This window comes from Colius striatus, chromosome 4 (genome assembly GCF_028858725.1).
Source record: "Colius striatus isolate bColStr4 chromosome 4, bColStr4.1.hap1, whole genome shotgun sequence".
NCBI lineage: Eukaryota > Metazoa > Chordata > Aves > Coliiformes > Coliidae > Colius > Colius striatus.
In genome coordinates this window covers 80,940,082-80,957,033 of record NC_084762.1, presented here as the reverse complement: position 1 = coordinate 80,957,033, position 16,952 = coordinate 80,940,082, and the positions used below count along the sequence as shown (strand labels likewise).

The 16,952-nt window shown below is 35.8% G+C and overlaps 1 protein-coding gene across 3 annotated transcripts in view; it reads left to right on the top strand.

The window, feature by feature from the left end:
• The window catches only part of CSMD3 (CUB and Sushi multiple domains 3), a 611,954-nt gene that overhangs the window by 178,470 nt on the left and 416,532 nt on the right, over positions 1–16,952 (top strand). For all 3 annotated transcript variants that reach the window (XM_061994596.1, XM_061994595.1, XM_061994594.1), the window contains exon 5: positions 14,708–14,915. In XM_061994596.1, coding sequence (XP_061850580.1) covers positions 14,708–14,915 — 208 coding nt within the window. The remainder of the gene's footprint in view (positions 1–14,707; positions 14,916–16,952) is intronic.

Here is a 16,952-nt window from a genome sequence, read left to right as displayed (position 1 = left end):
ATGGACTTGCAGGGAGGACTGGTGTGGAGTTCACCCGTCCTGAGGAGGGACAAACAGCAGAAGCTATCGGGAACAGACTAACTGAAACCCCCACTGCCTGCCCCCCCCGAACCGTTCAGGAGGGGACAGGGTAAAAACCCCGGGATCAGGGCTCTGAGCCCGGGAAGAGGGGAGGTGTGGCAAGAAGGTGTTCTTAAAAAGCCTGGTCGGACTCTTCATTGATGTGTGTTGAAACAACACTCTGTGTTGTTTCATTTTGTTACGTTTTGGGGTTTTGGGGTATGTTTTAGTTGATGTTGCATTAAATTGTTTCTCTGTTTTCTTCCCCAAACCGAGTAGCCTGGTCTGTTTTGTCCTGAACCTTAAGCGGCAATTAAGCCCTCCCTGCCCTTGAGCAATTCTCAGCCTCTTTGGTACTCGAGGCTAATCGTGGCCTTTGTTCCCTGATGGGCCTAAACCAGGACAAAAAGGTAATAATACCAGCAAGGTATCACACTGTGAGAGTGGTGAGGTGCTGGAGCAGGTTGCTCAGAGAAATTGTGGAAGCCCCATCTCCAGAAATATTCAAAGTCAGGTAGGATGGGACTTTGAACAACCTGGTCTAGTGGAAGATGTTTCTGCCCATGGGAGGGAGGTTGCAGCTGAGTGATCTTTAAGGTTCCTTCCAATTCAAACCATTCTATGATTCTCTGCATTCATTAGGTTAGACTTTTACCTACTGTTAAATCACTAGATGAAAAATAAATTCTTGTCTGCATAGACATTATGTGTTCCTTTTTGACCACAGGAAGATTTTTAATGCAACAATAAAATCATCTGGTAGTAGAATGAGGTGTGAATGGCAGAGGCATTTGGATAAAGAAAAGAGATATATTGAACTTCTACTTGAAAACTTTCTTTGTAGATCTTTTAAGCAGAACTCTTATTTCCAAATGCTTTTATGGAGTAAAAATCTTTTCCTTCAAGTTCTGATTTTAGTTTTCCAAATTTGAATGTGTCTGTGAACTTTTCAAAGGCAAGCGGATTTGATTTAGGTTTGATAAATTTTGGCAAACAAAGTAACAGAACTGCCAAAGGAGTCTTAAATTGGCTGAGAAAATGTCTTCAGGAGAGGTTAAGTTCCGTTTCTCCCTTCTGGCAAAGCAGTAGTTACAGATCACATTAAGGAGTGCTGAATTTTAAAGTCTTTGCATAATTAAATCAAGTAGAGAAATCTTGACTCTGAAGTCTTGAAAAGTTTTTGTCAGTGATAGGCATTTTATACTGAGATAAAAGATGGAATTTTAGGTTTGTAACATTACAGGAGTAAAGAAATTGTGCTTCCTACTTTACACAGTGCTCAGTAAGAATACATCCTGTTGTTTAGCTGTTTTATAAACCTGAGCATATGGAACTTTACATTTTAGAAATATATTTTTATAAACATTTGCATTTTTCCTCAGTTCATAAAAGTAAATTACTTTAAGCTACATACTCCTTGTAATCCAGTTGTCATGAGGCTGGAAGGTTCAGAGGACTAGACAACGAAAATTATGATACTCCCACTAAAGTCCTATGTAATGTAGAAAATTGTAGAAGTTGATTACATGGTGGTTGGTATAAAAAGAAATTCAAGTGATCTTATTCTGCAATTTTTAAAAAATAGATAAAGATGATTGAAGATACAATCTTTTCTCCATTGGATGGTATAAAACTTAAAGTAGATCCATGTCTTCTGAGATAAAAATGTAACTTTAAATATCTGGCTGAGAATATTGGAAATAAAACAAATAGAAATATTCTTTTTTTTTCTCTGATCTTGCTTTAAATATTCTACTAAATTATATGCTGGGAAGGTTTTATAAAATAGCAAGTTAATTCAGAAAATACATGTCCCTCTTTTTTGTTTTTCAGTTTCTTTGCTTGTTGTTGCTCTTTCCTATTTCAATGCTATCACAGAAATGAGAACCTACGTTGGGACCTGAGATTATAAAATGTGACACATTTCTCAAATTTGACTATAGAATCATAGAATCATTTCAGTTGAAGAAGACTTTTAAACCCATCAAGTCCAACCATTTATCTAGTACTGCCAAATCAACATTAAGTCACGTCTGTAACCATCACATCTACATGTCTTTTAAGTCCTTTGAGATGATGACTACATCACCTGCCTGAGCATACAATGCTTGATAACCCTTTCAGTGAAAAATATTTTTACTAATATCCAACATAAACCTCCTCTGGAGCAACTTGAGACTATTTCCTCTTATACTGTCACTTGCAATTTGAGAAGAGACCAACACCTACCTCACCAGAACCTCCTGCAAACTCCTTTAAAGGCATATATATTTAGTTAGGGTCTAGTTCAGATCACTTCTGAAAATCTCCAAGGATGAAAGTTCCGCAGCTTTTCCAGGTATTCTGATATTACAGTCAGCCTCTCAAATAGCATTTTTTTAAAAACTCCTGATTTGTCCTAATTTACAATTTTTTACTATTCTCTCTTGCTTCTTTCCTGTGCACCCTAGAAAAAAGTCTCACTCCATCTTTTCCATACCCTCATTTTAGATTGTCAAAGATTGGATGTTCTACCCAAAGTTATTGAAATCTTTTAAACTCTGTTTACAGAAATACTTCATAGGTATAAACACTTCTATTACACTTGAAATCATTACAAATTAAGAAGAACATCTTATATGTAACTGAAGGCATTGTTAGTATAACGTAAACCATATTAGTTTAATCATTATCAGTCTGAATTCATTGTTTCAGAAAAGGAAAGAATAATAATGCACCTAGAATTGACATACAATGGCTTCAGCATGTTACATCAGTTCCCACAATAAAATAAACCTGCAAATAAATCTTCAAACTCAAAAATTCCAATGTCACTGAGTCAACTAATGATTTGGTCCCACTGTATGGATTTAATTGCAGATAAAGAAATCATACTGTATCTACTGTTCAAGTCTTGTCACATCAAAATTTGTCCCATAACTCTAGTGGACTAGCACAGGTAAGTTAGTGTTGAAAAACAAAACACATTTTACTGCCTTTTCAGAGTCTTACAGTCTGGTTCCCAAGGTGTACAGATATATGAACAAAGATGCCTATGGTAGGAATATGGCTGTACTAGGTCACCTCTTTAGGTAACTATAGAAATGCAGATACTTCCTGTGGATAATCATCATATTGACTATAGAGAGAGATTTCAAATTTTATTCTTATCTCTAAATCCATAGGAAGTAAAAAGTAATTGATCATAGCTTAAGTGTCTCTGTTAAATAAAGGTTTGTTCTGGACCCAAGATACTAAAATTTTATGAAGGCATGTCTTTCTTTCGCTAAGACTATTTTTTTTTCCACTTTTACATATCAAAATGTGTTAATTGTTGATGTTTTGAGATCTTTTTTTTGACCTAAGTCACATAAGAACATCTTGTAAGATTTCAGAGTTCTGAGGTGACAACTCTTACTTAAGGTTAAAATATGTCCATCATACAGTTTTATCAAATATCTATCTTTTATATTCAGACATTTTTGAGAAGTGATAAATTTTCATACAACTACTTGTCGTCTTAACAGTAAATAGATATTTTAAGCAATAATATAAATTCTGCAGAATCCTATTTGAGTATCATTAATAAATTAATTAAAAGCTGGAAAAATGGTAACATGATGCACCTCATAATAAAATAGACATTCTTATGATCGAGAGAAACCTAAAAGTCCACTGTTTTACTGAGATTTCAATTTTGATTTCACATTACTATTTTATTAAAACACTGAAATAAAATCTATGTTTTGTTAGGTTTGAGGAGAAAAGTCTGATTATTTTTCCCTAGTCTTGCCAACTTGGTAATATTTTCAAAATGGAATTAAAAAATAGAATTACTTAAATATTCATTGAAACATATAGGACTTTTGTAGGAAGCAGAGCCATTGATATGGCAAGGAGAAACTTCAGCTGAGGATGAAGCCATAATATATTTTGTTGTAGAATTTAAAAGCAGATGTGATTTGTGGTAAAGAAATTCAAGGAGGGAGTTTGAGCCGCCTTCGAATCTCTGAAATTGTATGTTTACAGAGCTCTCTGGGCACTGTTCTCTCTTCCACTTCTTGATTGTTTTTATTGTGCAAAAGTTTCTCCTTATATGCACTGTGAACAACTTTTCAGGATCATTGCCTCTTCTTGTCCATACACCACTGCAAATAGCTTGCCTCTGTCATCTCAACAGCCTCCCTACAGGCACTGGGGATTTGCTGTGAGGTCCACATGAAGCTGCATCATGTCTGAACTGAACCAACCTTGTTCCCTCAGTCTTCTCAGTTGCCCAGTCACAACAGTCTTGTTGATCTCTTTTTGGATTTACCACAGTTTATCCATGTCTTCTTGTCTTCTTTGAGGAAGGAAGGAGGTGGTTGTGCAATATTGTATACTGTATTCTGGAAGCTATCAAAACCAAAACTCTAATAGAATTTAAGACAGGATTTGAAAATAAATCTCCCTTTCAACGTTACTCTGAAACTCACATCCCTCTCTTCAACATGCTCCCACTTAAGAAATGTTTAACAATTTCTTCAATTAAAACAAAGTCCTCAGAACTCAGACAAGTTTTTATTTTCCAACCTCTGTTATGACTATATGCTGTGAATTCTTGTGTTATCTTCACCAATCCATTGGGTTGACCTTGACTGGTTACCAGGTGTCTACCAAGCTGCATTTGGAATTTACTTTCTCAAAAGGACAGTAAGAGAATATAGGTGGAAAATATAGGTGGAATATAGGGTGATGGAGCAGTGGAACAGGCTGCCCAGAGGGGTTGTGGAGTCTCCTTCCTTGGAGGTCTTCAAGACCCGCCTGGACATGTTCCTATGCAACCTGATCTAGGTGACCCTGCTTCTGCAGGTGGATTGGACTAGATGAGCTCTAAAGGTCCCTTCCAACCCCTACCATTCTATGATTCTATAATTCTATGAAAAGCTGATGGGTAGAGATAAGAACAAGGACATCACTTACCAGTTACTGTCACAGACAGAAGACTCTAAACATGGAGAAGATTAATTTAATTTCTTGTCAATCAAAAAGAGGGTACGACAGTGAGAAGCAAAGACAAAATTAAAACACCTTTTACCAACGTCCTCATCTTCCCAGTCTCCACTTTGTTATTCCTGACTTTTTTACCTTCTCACCATGGAGTGGCACAGGTGAATAGGGAATGAGAGTTTCGGTCAGTCCATAACACTTTTCTTCCCCTCCGTCCTCTCACACCTTTTTCCTGCTCCAGCATGAGGTCCATCTCTATCCATCAAGAACTACTCCAACATGTGTCCTTCCCACAGGCTGCAGTTCCTGAAGAGCTGCTCCTATCTTGGTTTTTTTCCATGGAGTACAGTCTTTTAGGAACAGACGGACTGTACCTGCATGGACTGTTCTCCATGGGCCCCAGTTCCTGTTAGATTAACATACTCCATCATGGGCTCTCCACAGGTTACAGCTTCCTTTAGGGCTTATCCACCTTCTATGACTGCAGTGTATATAACTGATCCACGGTGGTCCTCCAGTGGTTTCAGGGTGAAGGACTTTAAGTGATACTTGTTTTATTTATCTGTTGGTAATTTACTGGAACATCTTTCATATCAGGAAAGGCTGTGGGAACTGGGGCTGTTCAGTCTAGAGAAGAGGAGACTGAGGGGAGATCTTATTTACATTTACAAATATCTAAATGGTCAGTATCATGAGGTTGGGGCATCTCTTTTTTCTATAGTAGCTAGCAACAGGAAAGGGGTAATGGGATGAAGCCGGAACACAAAAAGTTCCATTTAATAATAAAAAATTATTTTACTGTGAGGATGAGGGAGCAGTGGAACAGGCTGCCCAGAGGGGTTTGGGAGTTTCATTCCTTAGAGGTCTTCAAGACCCACCTGGACATGTTCCTATGGGACCTGATCTAGGTGGACCTGCTTCTTCAGGGGAGTTGGACTAGATGATCTCTGGAGGTCCTTTCCAACCCTACCATGAAACTAGCTGGATAACTATTTTTTATTTAGTGAGATAAAAGCACCATTGCTGAGAGACTTTCTAACTTAAAGAGGAGATCTTTAAACTAGGTTTATTGGGGTTGGTGACCTCAGTTAGCATGTTTATCAGGGAACAACAGATGGAGAGGAAGCATTCACAGGGCAGGGTGATGAAGTATGTTTTGGTACTCTTTTTGAGGAAGTGAGGCAACCAAAGACATTTCAAATGCCTGTACACAAACACACGTGCTATGGGAAACATAGAAAGTGTAAATTCATGTGCAATCACAGATGAATGACATTAATAAAATCATAGAACCAGAATAGCTGGCACAGCTGACCCAAAATAGACTATACAGACTCTCCAAGAACACGTGTAGAAAATAAAAGAAAGAATTATTGTAGTTTGTGAAAAGGAGGGAGCAGAGGGAATTCTGTTAAGAAATGGTATTGCTTATGCTGCTCCTTAAGGATATTTTTGTAACTGTGTATGTAATGTATTACTATATTAATTTGCAAATTACAGGTTGTTATATTGCAGACTTTAAAATTGAGTTTAACTTTTCAAGGGGCTTTCCCCTTTGGCATATGTTAACTTTCTGCTGTTCATCTGTAGTGCAGTCAGTGAAAAACCTTAATAAGAAACGTATTCTACATTGTTTTTTATGAAAGTAGTATAGGAAGTGCTGAAAATTGCAAAGCTTGAGAATATATGAGCATTGGATTAAACACTGGCCAAGTGTGACATTGGAAATGTGTGAAAGGCACTGATGGATAAACCAGCAAATTCAGACTTGTGGAAAATTAAGCTCAAAATGTGTTATGAAGCTACTTCTCAATGCTGTGCTTTGTAAAAACAATCTGAGTGTATAAACATACAGACATATAAAGGGGAAAATATGAAGCATAAAATGTTTGTATGGTAGCGATATTCAAGTCAAGATAATTCTGAGCTTCATTGAAAAAAAAAAAGTAAACAATTCTACATAATTGTTTACATGTTCCAAAACAATCATAATATTTCCTATTGAAATCATAAAAAACCTTTCCTAAACAGTGATCGGTAGTGCTGCTATCTAGGTGATATTTATTTATTTATTTGCCATTTATAGATAAACTCACAAACTCTCACAAACAGCAAGAGCCCTTGGGAAATTTCCTTGGGAAAGCAACTAGCTTCTGATTCAGAAATATTTTTATTACTTGATTTATAACTAAGACAGTGTGCTGCCATTCTGATAAACAATAATTTTTGCTTTCTCATGACAAATTACTGCCTGGAGCGGATCATATAGTTTTCTTTATCCTTTAGTTTTAACATTAAGATAATTGATTAAAAAACTTATTTAGAAAACACTGGTAGATTTTTTTTTTCCAAATTCCAGATTAAAGTTAAAGGGTCATGACTTGGAAAAATATCAAGAAGTATTATCTGCATAATTCATTTCCATTTCCATTCCACTTCATCACATCAAATAATTAGGAGCTCTCTCAGAAGGGTATGAAAAACAATATCTTTCAATTAGAAACATTTGAAAATACTAACAATTTTGCTTCACTTTCCACGTAATTATTTTATGTGTCTAAGAAGTTAGTTAATTTATTTTGACTCTGTGATAAATATGGAGTGATAATACAGAGAATAACATTTTTTAGGATCCCTGTTTCTTTCTTTTGCTCATCAGAAACCTTAACTGTTAGATCTCAATATTAAAGGCTGCAGTTGAACCTCAAATACAATTCTTTAGATGTTTAGTTTTTGTAGATATATACATATGTATGTATGTTTGCTATACAGAAACAGGTAGTCTTTCATCCCGCTAATGGAATCAGTAGTTAATGTCATGTGATTACATATATTAAATTATTTTGAAGAGCACTGGGATTTCTCAAATAATTGATTAATTTCTAATGTAGAAATGTTTTGTGATCTTTAGACATAAGGTAGTTATTAATGTTATTATAGAACAATAATTAATATTACTGTAAAAAGCTTAAGAGAGGATGATAGGCTGTTGATTCCCTTAGATTGCTCAACTAATTTTTGCCACTTATACAACATCTTGCCAGTCTTATTCAACATATTCATCAACAACCTGGATGAGGGGACAGAGCGTACCCTCAGCAAGTTCACTGATGACACGAAAATGGGAGGACTGACTGCCATTCAGTGGGAACTCAACTGACTTGAGAGTTGAGCAGAGAGGAATCTCATGAGGTTCAACAAGGGCAAGTGCAGAGTCCTGTATCTGGGGAGGAACAACCCCTTGCCAGTACAGGCTGGGGATTGATCTGCTGAGGAGCCGTTCTGCAGAGAGAGACCTGGGAGTCCTGGCTGACAATTGTAGTGGTTTTACCAGGGCCAGGTATTTTGAGATAAAAAAGAGTTGCCAGAAGTTCCCCGTGTAGCTCACGAGGTTAGGGTAGCTCAGTCAGTTCTAAGCTGGACCCTGCACTTGACCCAGGCCTAGCCAATTAGTGATGGACGTAATGTGTCTGTGAATAACATATTTCAGAAGGAGAAGAAGTTGTTGCGCAGTTGCAAAACTGCAGCAGCAACAGGGAGGGAGAATGTGAAAACATCTCCGCAGACACCAAGGTCAGTGGAGAAGGAGGGGGAGAAGGGTGCCTAGGCACTGAAAAGGCTCCCCTTTGATATGTGGTGAGGACCATGGTGAAGTAGGTTGTCCCCCTACAGTCCATGGAGGACCACCAGGAAGCAGAGATCCACACTCAGACCATGGAGGAGCCCACACTGCAGTAGGTGGATGCCTGAAGGAGGATGCGACTCCATAAGAAGTTCATCCTGGAGTAAGTTCCTGGCAGGACCTAGAAGTTCGTGGGGAAGATGCCCACGCCAGAGCAGATTTGCTGTCAGGACCTGTGATCCCCTGACGGACCCAGGCTGGAGCAGTCAGTACCTGAAGGACTGTTTTCCCAGTGGATGACCCACGCTGGGGTAGGGTGTGAGGAGCTGCCCCTGTGGGAGGCCCCATGCTGGAGCAGTTTGTGAGGAGCTGCAGCCCATGAGAAGAGCCTATGCTGGAGAATTTCATGAGGGACCATCTCCCGGGGAAGGGACCCCACAGTGTAGCAGTGGGAAGTGTGAGGATGTCTCCTCCTGAGAAGAAGCAGAAGCAAAGTCCATCTGTAACAAACTGACTGCAACCCCCATCCCTCATCCCCTGCGCCACTAAGGGGAAAGGAAAGGGATACTGGGAAGTGGAAGGGTGGACGGAGATGCTTTTAAGATGGTTTTATTTCTCATCTCCCTGCTCTTATTGTTTCTTTAATAAATCAAACCCTTTTCTCCCTAAGTTGAGTCTGTTTTGCCCATGACGCTAATTGCCAAGTGATCTCTCCATCCTTAACTCACAAGCTATTTGTTATACTTCAGTCTCTCTCCTGTCCAGTTTAGGAGGGGGAGTGATTTTATGACTGGGTGGACATCGAGCTAACCACTACAACAAGGTCCCTTCCAGCCCCTACCATTCTATGATTCTATGATTCTATGAATGTGCCCTTGTGGCCAAGAAGGCCAATGGTATCATGGGATGCATCAAGAAGAGTGTGACCAGCAGTTCAAGTTTGGTTCTCCTCCCCTTCTACTCTGCCCTGGAGTCCTGTGTCCAGTTCTGGGTTCCTCAAATCAAGAGGAATAGGGAACAGCTAGAGAGAGTCCAGCACAGAGACAACAAGATATCAGAGGATTGGAGCATCTTTCTCATGAGTAAAGGCTACAGGACTTGGGACTGTTTAGTCTAGACAAGACTGAAGGGAAATCTGATTAAGACCTACAAGTATTTAAAAGGTGTATGTCAAGAGGATAGGGCAGCACTTTTTTCTATTGTCTCCAGTGACAGGAAAAGGTGTAATCGACAGAAGCTAGAACACAAATAGTTCCACTTACACTTAAGGAAAAACTTTACTGTTAGGATATAGGAGATTCAGCAGAGGCTGCCCAGGGAAGGTGTGGAGTCTCCTCTGAAGATTTTCAAACGTGGATGCAATCCTGCATGACTTGATCTAAGCAGACCTGCTTCAGGGAGACTACATGATCTTTAGATCCTTAGAGGTCCCTTCCAACTCCTACCATTCTGTAATTGTGATTGTTTGAAATAAAAGATTGTGTAAAATTTCAAAGAGCAGACAACAGTGTGTTTGTCATTGTACCTGAACTACAGTGCAAATAGTATGCCATGAATTTAGAAGGGTCTTTTTAACTAAGATCAAGGTGTAGATTGATTACTGCAGGCTCAGATTTTCTAGATGGGTTTCTTCAAGAGTGGCTCAGCTTGCTCAAAACTTTCACTGGTTACTGTAAAGATCATTGTTTGAACTTGGAATGTTGCTTCACTCTTTCTTTTTCCTTGAGTTATTTTCAAGAATAGATAACAAATGTCTATTCCTCCATGATAAGTTGAATTATACATTTAAGTTTAACTGCTCAATACTCTAAAAATATCTAGATAGATAAGATGATGCGATACATTGTGTGCCGGATTAAAGCTTGATATACCATGCAATTTCATTGAATTCTCATTGAAACCCATGAATTTGCATGGTCTATAGATCACTGATAACATTGCCGTCTTTGATCATCTATCTTCTTGAAAAGTACAGCTCAATATTTATGTAATGTTATTATGAATATCACTGAAATGTACAAGAAGCAGAAAATTAAGTTTAAATAAGACTAATTGTCAAAATATAGATTTTAAAATTTATTATGAAAATGAACAATGAACATCAATATGGTAAGAGGGCTAATAAAGAAAATAGAAAATGTTAATCAAAAGTATTTAAATGTATATTTATTTCACTTTTTTTTTAACAAGAATTTAGTAATAATTTAAAAAAATAAATAAAAAGCCTCAGGTATCTATGTATATTAAAAAAAGTCTGTGCACACAAAAAGAAAATGGAAAACCCACAACCTCTGAAATCCTTTGTACTCTTATAATCATCCCTAACATCATAATATCAGTGATATTCCCTTTATATAAGAGCCCTTATGCATATTCAAATATAGATCTTAATTTGAATTCATAATACCTTGAAAAGCTTTTCTAAACCAAGTCCTCACTTGCATATCACTTTGAAAAATCTTCCCCTTTCAGCATATGGTTAGGATCAGAGAAGTATGTTTGGAAAAAAGATATCTTGGCAGTATGCATATTTTTTGCATTTATACCTTCATATCACATATGCAAGTTCGTACGTTAAATAAATCTTCCCAGTACTTGAAAAAATAAATTTAGTTTGAAAATATGGAGTAATTGAAAAGTAGATTTTTTTTTTCTTTCATTATTATGAGTGTTAGCTATGTATTTATAATTGCATAATGTCAGGTTGTATCAGGTTTTAACCAAATTATCGTCTTCTTATAATTCCTGAGAATGTTTTTCTTCATATTTGGTAAGTGGAAAAAAACCTGGCCAGATAGTACCATTACAGAAATATGTGTGCTCAGACTGGCTTATTCAGAAGCAAATATTGTATTTTATTTGTCAGGGTGTTATGCACTACAAAGTCAGGGATAGAATTGATGTCAGCTTCAGTGTCTGTCAATTTAGTTGAAGGTCAATTTTTTCACAATTTAAGGTGGCAAACATTTTCATGGGGATTAATGGTTGTTAGCCTTTGCTCAGTTGTCAATTTTTACCTATGAGGATTTGACTGCAAGACTGGAACCAAAGGAGCCATAAGCAAATGATACTGTAGCTGAAGGAATGTAGAAAGACAGCACAAAAATTCTGTTATTTATTGGGCTAATGCTTGCATTACAGAGGCTAAGATGGTATCTTGTATGATTTTTGTTTTATTTACAGCACTTAAATGTAAGTAGTAGTAATTTTATTTGTAGTAAATTTCTGCATGAATCAGAATCAAATACACAATGATTTGTCTCGCATATTTTCCTGATGATAGCAAAATTATGTTACAATCACCTACCATTTTTGGTAAAAATCTCTAAATAAATGTGGTTCTGATGTAGTGGACATGATTATTGACATAAATTGTGTTTTGAAAACACTATCTTTTTAAGTATACATAGAATAAACCAGGTTTTTTAAAAAGATTGTTAGGAACTAGGATAGGTTTTTCCTTAGTACATATGTGAACAGTGAAAAAATATGTTCTGTAGTACATTTCAGAGTATTCAAAGAATTTCAAGTGTGAAAAAAAGATATTCCAAAGTTTTTAGCCTGGCATGATACGGACAAGTTTTCTGCTTTTAAGTTGTTTCATGAGCTGAAGAGCTAATTTCACATGCTATTATTTGTCTTTTCAATTTGCATCTTCAGTACTTTAGTTATGAAAATTTCCCTGTAAGAACTTTTTCAAATCAATACTTGATAAAACTGAAACTTCATGTCATACTTTAGCAAGGGTCTGCTTTTGCTTGGTAACTGGAAGAGGGGGTTGCAGTGGAGACCTAGTAAAGAGTTCTCAGACTTTCTCCCGGCTCTTGGGTTCAGGCCCACCTCCATCCCGGCTGGGCCAATATGGCACTTCTGCCATCACTATTTAGAGACAGGAATTTGAAATCTTTGAAGAAGGTGGTATAAGATAGAGGCTACCATGTGGATCCCACAGTCAGAGAAGGAGGAAGAAAGGAGGAATGTCAGACCAGAGACCCCTCTGCAACTCATGGGAAGGACACAGGCTATGTCCCTACAACCCATGGAGGTCCATGGCAGGACTGAGAACCACCAGCAGCTCTGTGTGAGTGCACCCGGATGGGTGAGAGAGTGTGTGTGGGGAGGTGTGATGAGATTTCAGTTTTATTGTATTTAGTGGATCTTAAATGCACTGGATAAATAGTAAGATTAAACCCAAGATAAGTCTTTACTTTAGTTTTTCTGTCTGGTCTTATAACAATCTAGCAGAATTTTTAAGAGATAAATTTGACATTTTCAACTAATAAGCAATTGCAATTAAGATGTTTCTCACAGTCGTTATAATTTTTCTTTTAGTTAAAGTAAATCATTATGGGTATCATATTTCATTAAAACTTTTGTTCTGTGATAATACATTCCTTTGTTTTTTTAAATCCTCATTATTAATTTTTCAGCAAAATTGATTTATTCAGGCTCTGGGGCAAGTTTTATTTGTGTTAATGTTCTTATTAAGCAGAAGCAAGATTTATTTTTTGCTATGGTTCAAACATTTTGATGGTATACTGAGTAAGTAATGTAATACAATATGTACATCTGTAAAATGGTGTTTCCATTTAAGTTTTTTGAAATATTAAAGTAATAACATTACATTCCTGGTCAATTTTATTAGCTCATAGAAAACATTTCAAAAATGAGCCTCAAACTTTTTTTCTTTTTAATTATTAGGCGCATATGCACCAGAAGGATAGATGATACAGAACATCAGTTGTATTTTCTTGCCTTACCAAATGCAATCTGTGAATCACCATTTGGGAAGTGTTTTCTCATAGAAATAGTTGATATTAGAACTGATTTTGTAAGTCTCCAATGTTTACCTAGTTTATTCATTATAAGATTACATGTTAGAAAATAGATCATTACTGTTTCAGTGTCTGACACTCTGACCAGGTTCTTTTATATATGCCACATGTGGACAACGTGATGTTTACTATTTTGCCTAATGTTTAGTGTTTTAGTGGTTGGACTCGATGATCTCAAGATATTTTTGAACCATAACGATTCTGTGATACCAAATTAATTTAAAGATAATTGATATTACACATGACTTTTAATTTAGCAGTGTGTTGCAAAATACATAACATTACAACACAAAGGTAGAAATATATCAATTGCAATAGGTAGTTTTATCAGAATACCACTGTGATTCACATTACAGGTATTTATTATATGCTCACTACCACAATTGTAATTGCTGGAAAGATTACATGGGTAGAAGCCAGCTAAAGCCTGTTCCTTTGTTTGAAGTTTGTTTTTTTATTTTTGTTTGCTTAGATTTAGACTCTGTATTGTGTTGAGACAAATACTAACTCCACCCATGCTGGTCTGGCTAATTGAGGGAGACATTCACTTTCTTGATCAACTCAGGGAGAAACATTTCTACCACCAGTTAATTCATTGACATGCTTATTGCTATTTTTCAAAAAAAGTCTGTCTTCAGGTGTTTTGTATTGAAATAAAAGTCAGATTCTTTGCAACAGCTGTCCCCAGTCATACCCTGCATTGTTCTCTGAAAAGTGATGAAAAGTGATCAGCTGTTTGAAAATTGGAAAAAAAACATTAGAGAACAAACATCATCAGATGCTCATTAAAATAAAATACAGTGATTAGCATAAGATAGGTAGGACTCTTAGGCTTTTCTTATAATATAACTGCTACATGTCATATATCAGACTGTATATCATAGGGATTAAATTCAGATTGCTTTAGTTTTAACTTTTTTGGATAAAACAAAAGAGGAAATGATGAAAATTTGGCATGCCACACTGAAGTGAGTGAAACAATGCTAGTTAAAATAAACAAGAGATTGTAAAAATATATGCTGGTAATAGTATTATAATTTTTAAGCAATTAAAATCTGAAGCAGTTACTTGTTTACACCATAAATTTGCAGAACTAGTCCAAGTCTAAAATTTTACATATCTTCAGCAATTTTTCCCCTAAAATAGAAACTTCAGTTCTCAACAAGAATGTATCTATTTCTAAAGAGTGATTTTAATGACACATATAATGTTTTTTCAACAGCTGAGGATGCATGTGGAGGAACTATGAGAGGATCCAGTGGTATCATCTCAAGCCCCAACTTTCCTAATGAATATCACAATAATGCGGATTGCACATGGACAATTGTGGCAGAACCTGGAGATACTATCTCACTGATATTTACAGATTTCCAGATGGAAGAAAAATATGATTATTTGGAAGTAGAAGGTTCTGAACCACCTACAATATGGTAAGTCAATTATTGAAATTTTAATATGGCGAAAGAAAAAGATTATGAGATGTGACAAGATGACTTTTGTTACTTTTCTTTTAGTCAATAGATAGTCTTGTGGAAAAAACCCAAAACCAGTAATGGTTGTTACTATGGCTTTAATGCTGTTGTTTTAATTGTAGCTGTAAAATAATTTCCAAATATATTTCAAGGATATAACATTGAGATGAAAGACAGTGTATGCCCATTCACCTCTATAGATCCAACCATTCTAGCCATCACTGTGTTAAAAATGTATGTATTTTAAAACAGAATAGAACAGACTGCTGTACGGGTAAAGATTGATGGAGCCTTTAGAGAGTTTGATAATGTCAGAAAATGAATGGCATGGAGTCCTTTCAGTGCAGAGGTGATGGAGGCAGCATTATTCACACCTGTTTATCACAGATTTTCTCTGAAGGAGTTTCTGTTCAGTGAACTCTATACTTGGTCTCTTTACATAATGTGTTGGGAGTACGGCTACTGTTACACTTTGCTGGAAGTTTCCATACTGATTTGAGTAGCATTAGAACTTTTAATTTGTATTTTATTCTAAATATCCTACCTTTAGAGAAAATTTCTGTTTGTTAGCAGTAGAAACAGCAGTTTTGCTAGTCTGGCATTTGCAATTCTTGATCTCAATGTAGAAGCATTGTCTAAATCAAGTAGAAGAGATAAAGTGTTAAACAATCTCTTTCAAGGTTAGGTTCAATTAAGTAGAAAATAATAAATGACATGTTCTGTGGTTTTTTGGCCTAGTAGGTTTATTTATTCATTCATTCATTCATGTATTTATTTATTTACTTACTTATGTGCTTGGGAAAGGTGACTGTTACAAAGATTTGTATCGGTTATATTGGTTTACATATATTATTAGCTCATGAAAAAAAAAGAACTTATAAAAGACTATAAATAATTCCTCAGTAAAATCTTAAGTAATATTCCCCAGTAAAACCTTAGGCACTTAATTATTTCCTAAAGGATTATGAGGATTCTGCAAACAGGCATTTGAAGAACAGGTGATACAAAACATGCTTGGCTAGCTACAATGAAGTCAATAGAGTCTTGTTTTCTTGTTAGGAATACAATTCCTAACAATTCCTAAATCCACCAGTTATAGCAGAGACCAAATAAACTAAATTATTTTAAATTTTGTAATAAGAAAATAATCCAAATTAGGTAATTACATTGTTTTGAAAACATCAATCTGTTTCTACATGTGATGCCTGTAAAGAATATTCCTTACTACTACATGGTATAGTAGAAGTCTATACACTAGAGTCTCAGCTTTAGCAAATAGTATTTCATAATTTGCCACCTACATAATCATCTGTATTAGAATACAGAAATCTTTTGAACTGACTGTCAGGTAAAATAACTTTTAGACAATAGTTTATAATAATTATTAGTGAGGTAACACCGATGACATACAGATAATGAGTCACTTGAATAGCTAAATATGCATTCTGTTACTCTTGAATATGCTTTATGTATTCAGTCATGAGTTTCAGACAATTACTTTTATTTTTTGTCTGTAAAAAGGTTTGGCTATACTTAAATGATGTAACAAGATTACTTTATACATACGGAAATTCTCATATTATCTTTTTACAAAACAAATAATTACAATGCTAACTTATTAACTGCTCATGTAGAGATGCAGATCGAGAGCATATTTTTTTTTTTTATAGCTTACCATTTATATTCCCTAAATTAAACTGATGTATTTAATTCTCCAAATACATCTCCTCTATATTTTAGGAAAAATAGATTTGGAACATGTCATTAACAATTTGTTGATTAGATTTACAGTGTAATACTTTACATCTCCTTAGACTATAACCTGAGGTTTAATTCAACATAGTTTATAAAGCCTACATGGAACTATAAATTAAAACTGGCATCTTGACCTTTCACTCTGGAAAACAAATAGTCTACAATTTCTAAAATTACTAAAAATGTGTTGATTGATCTGGATAGTAAGTAGTATTAGAAAATAATTTTGTAGACATTTTG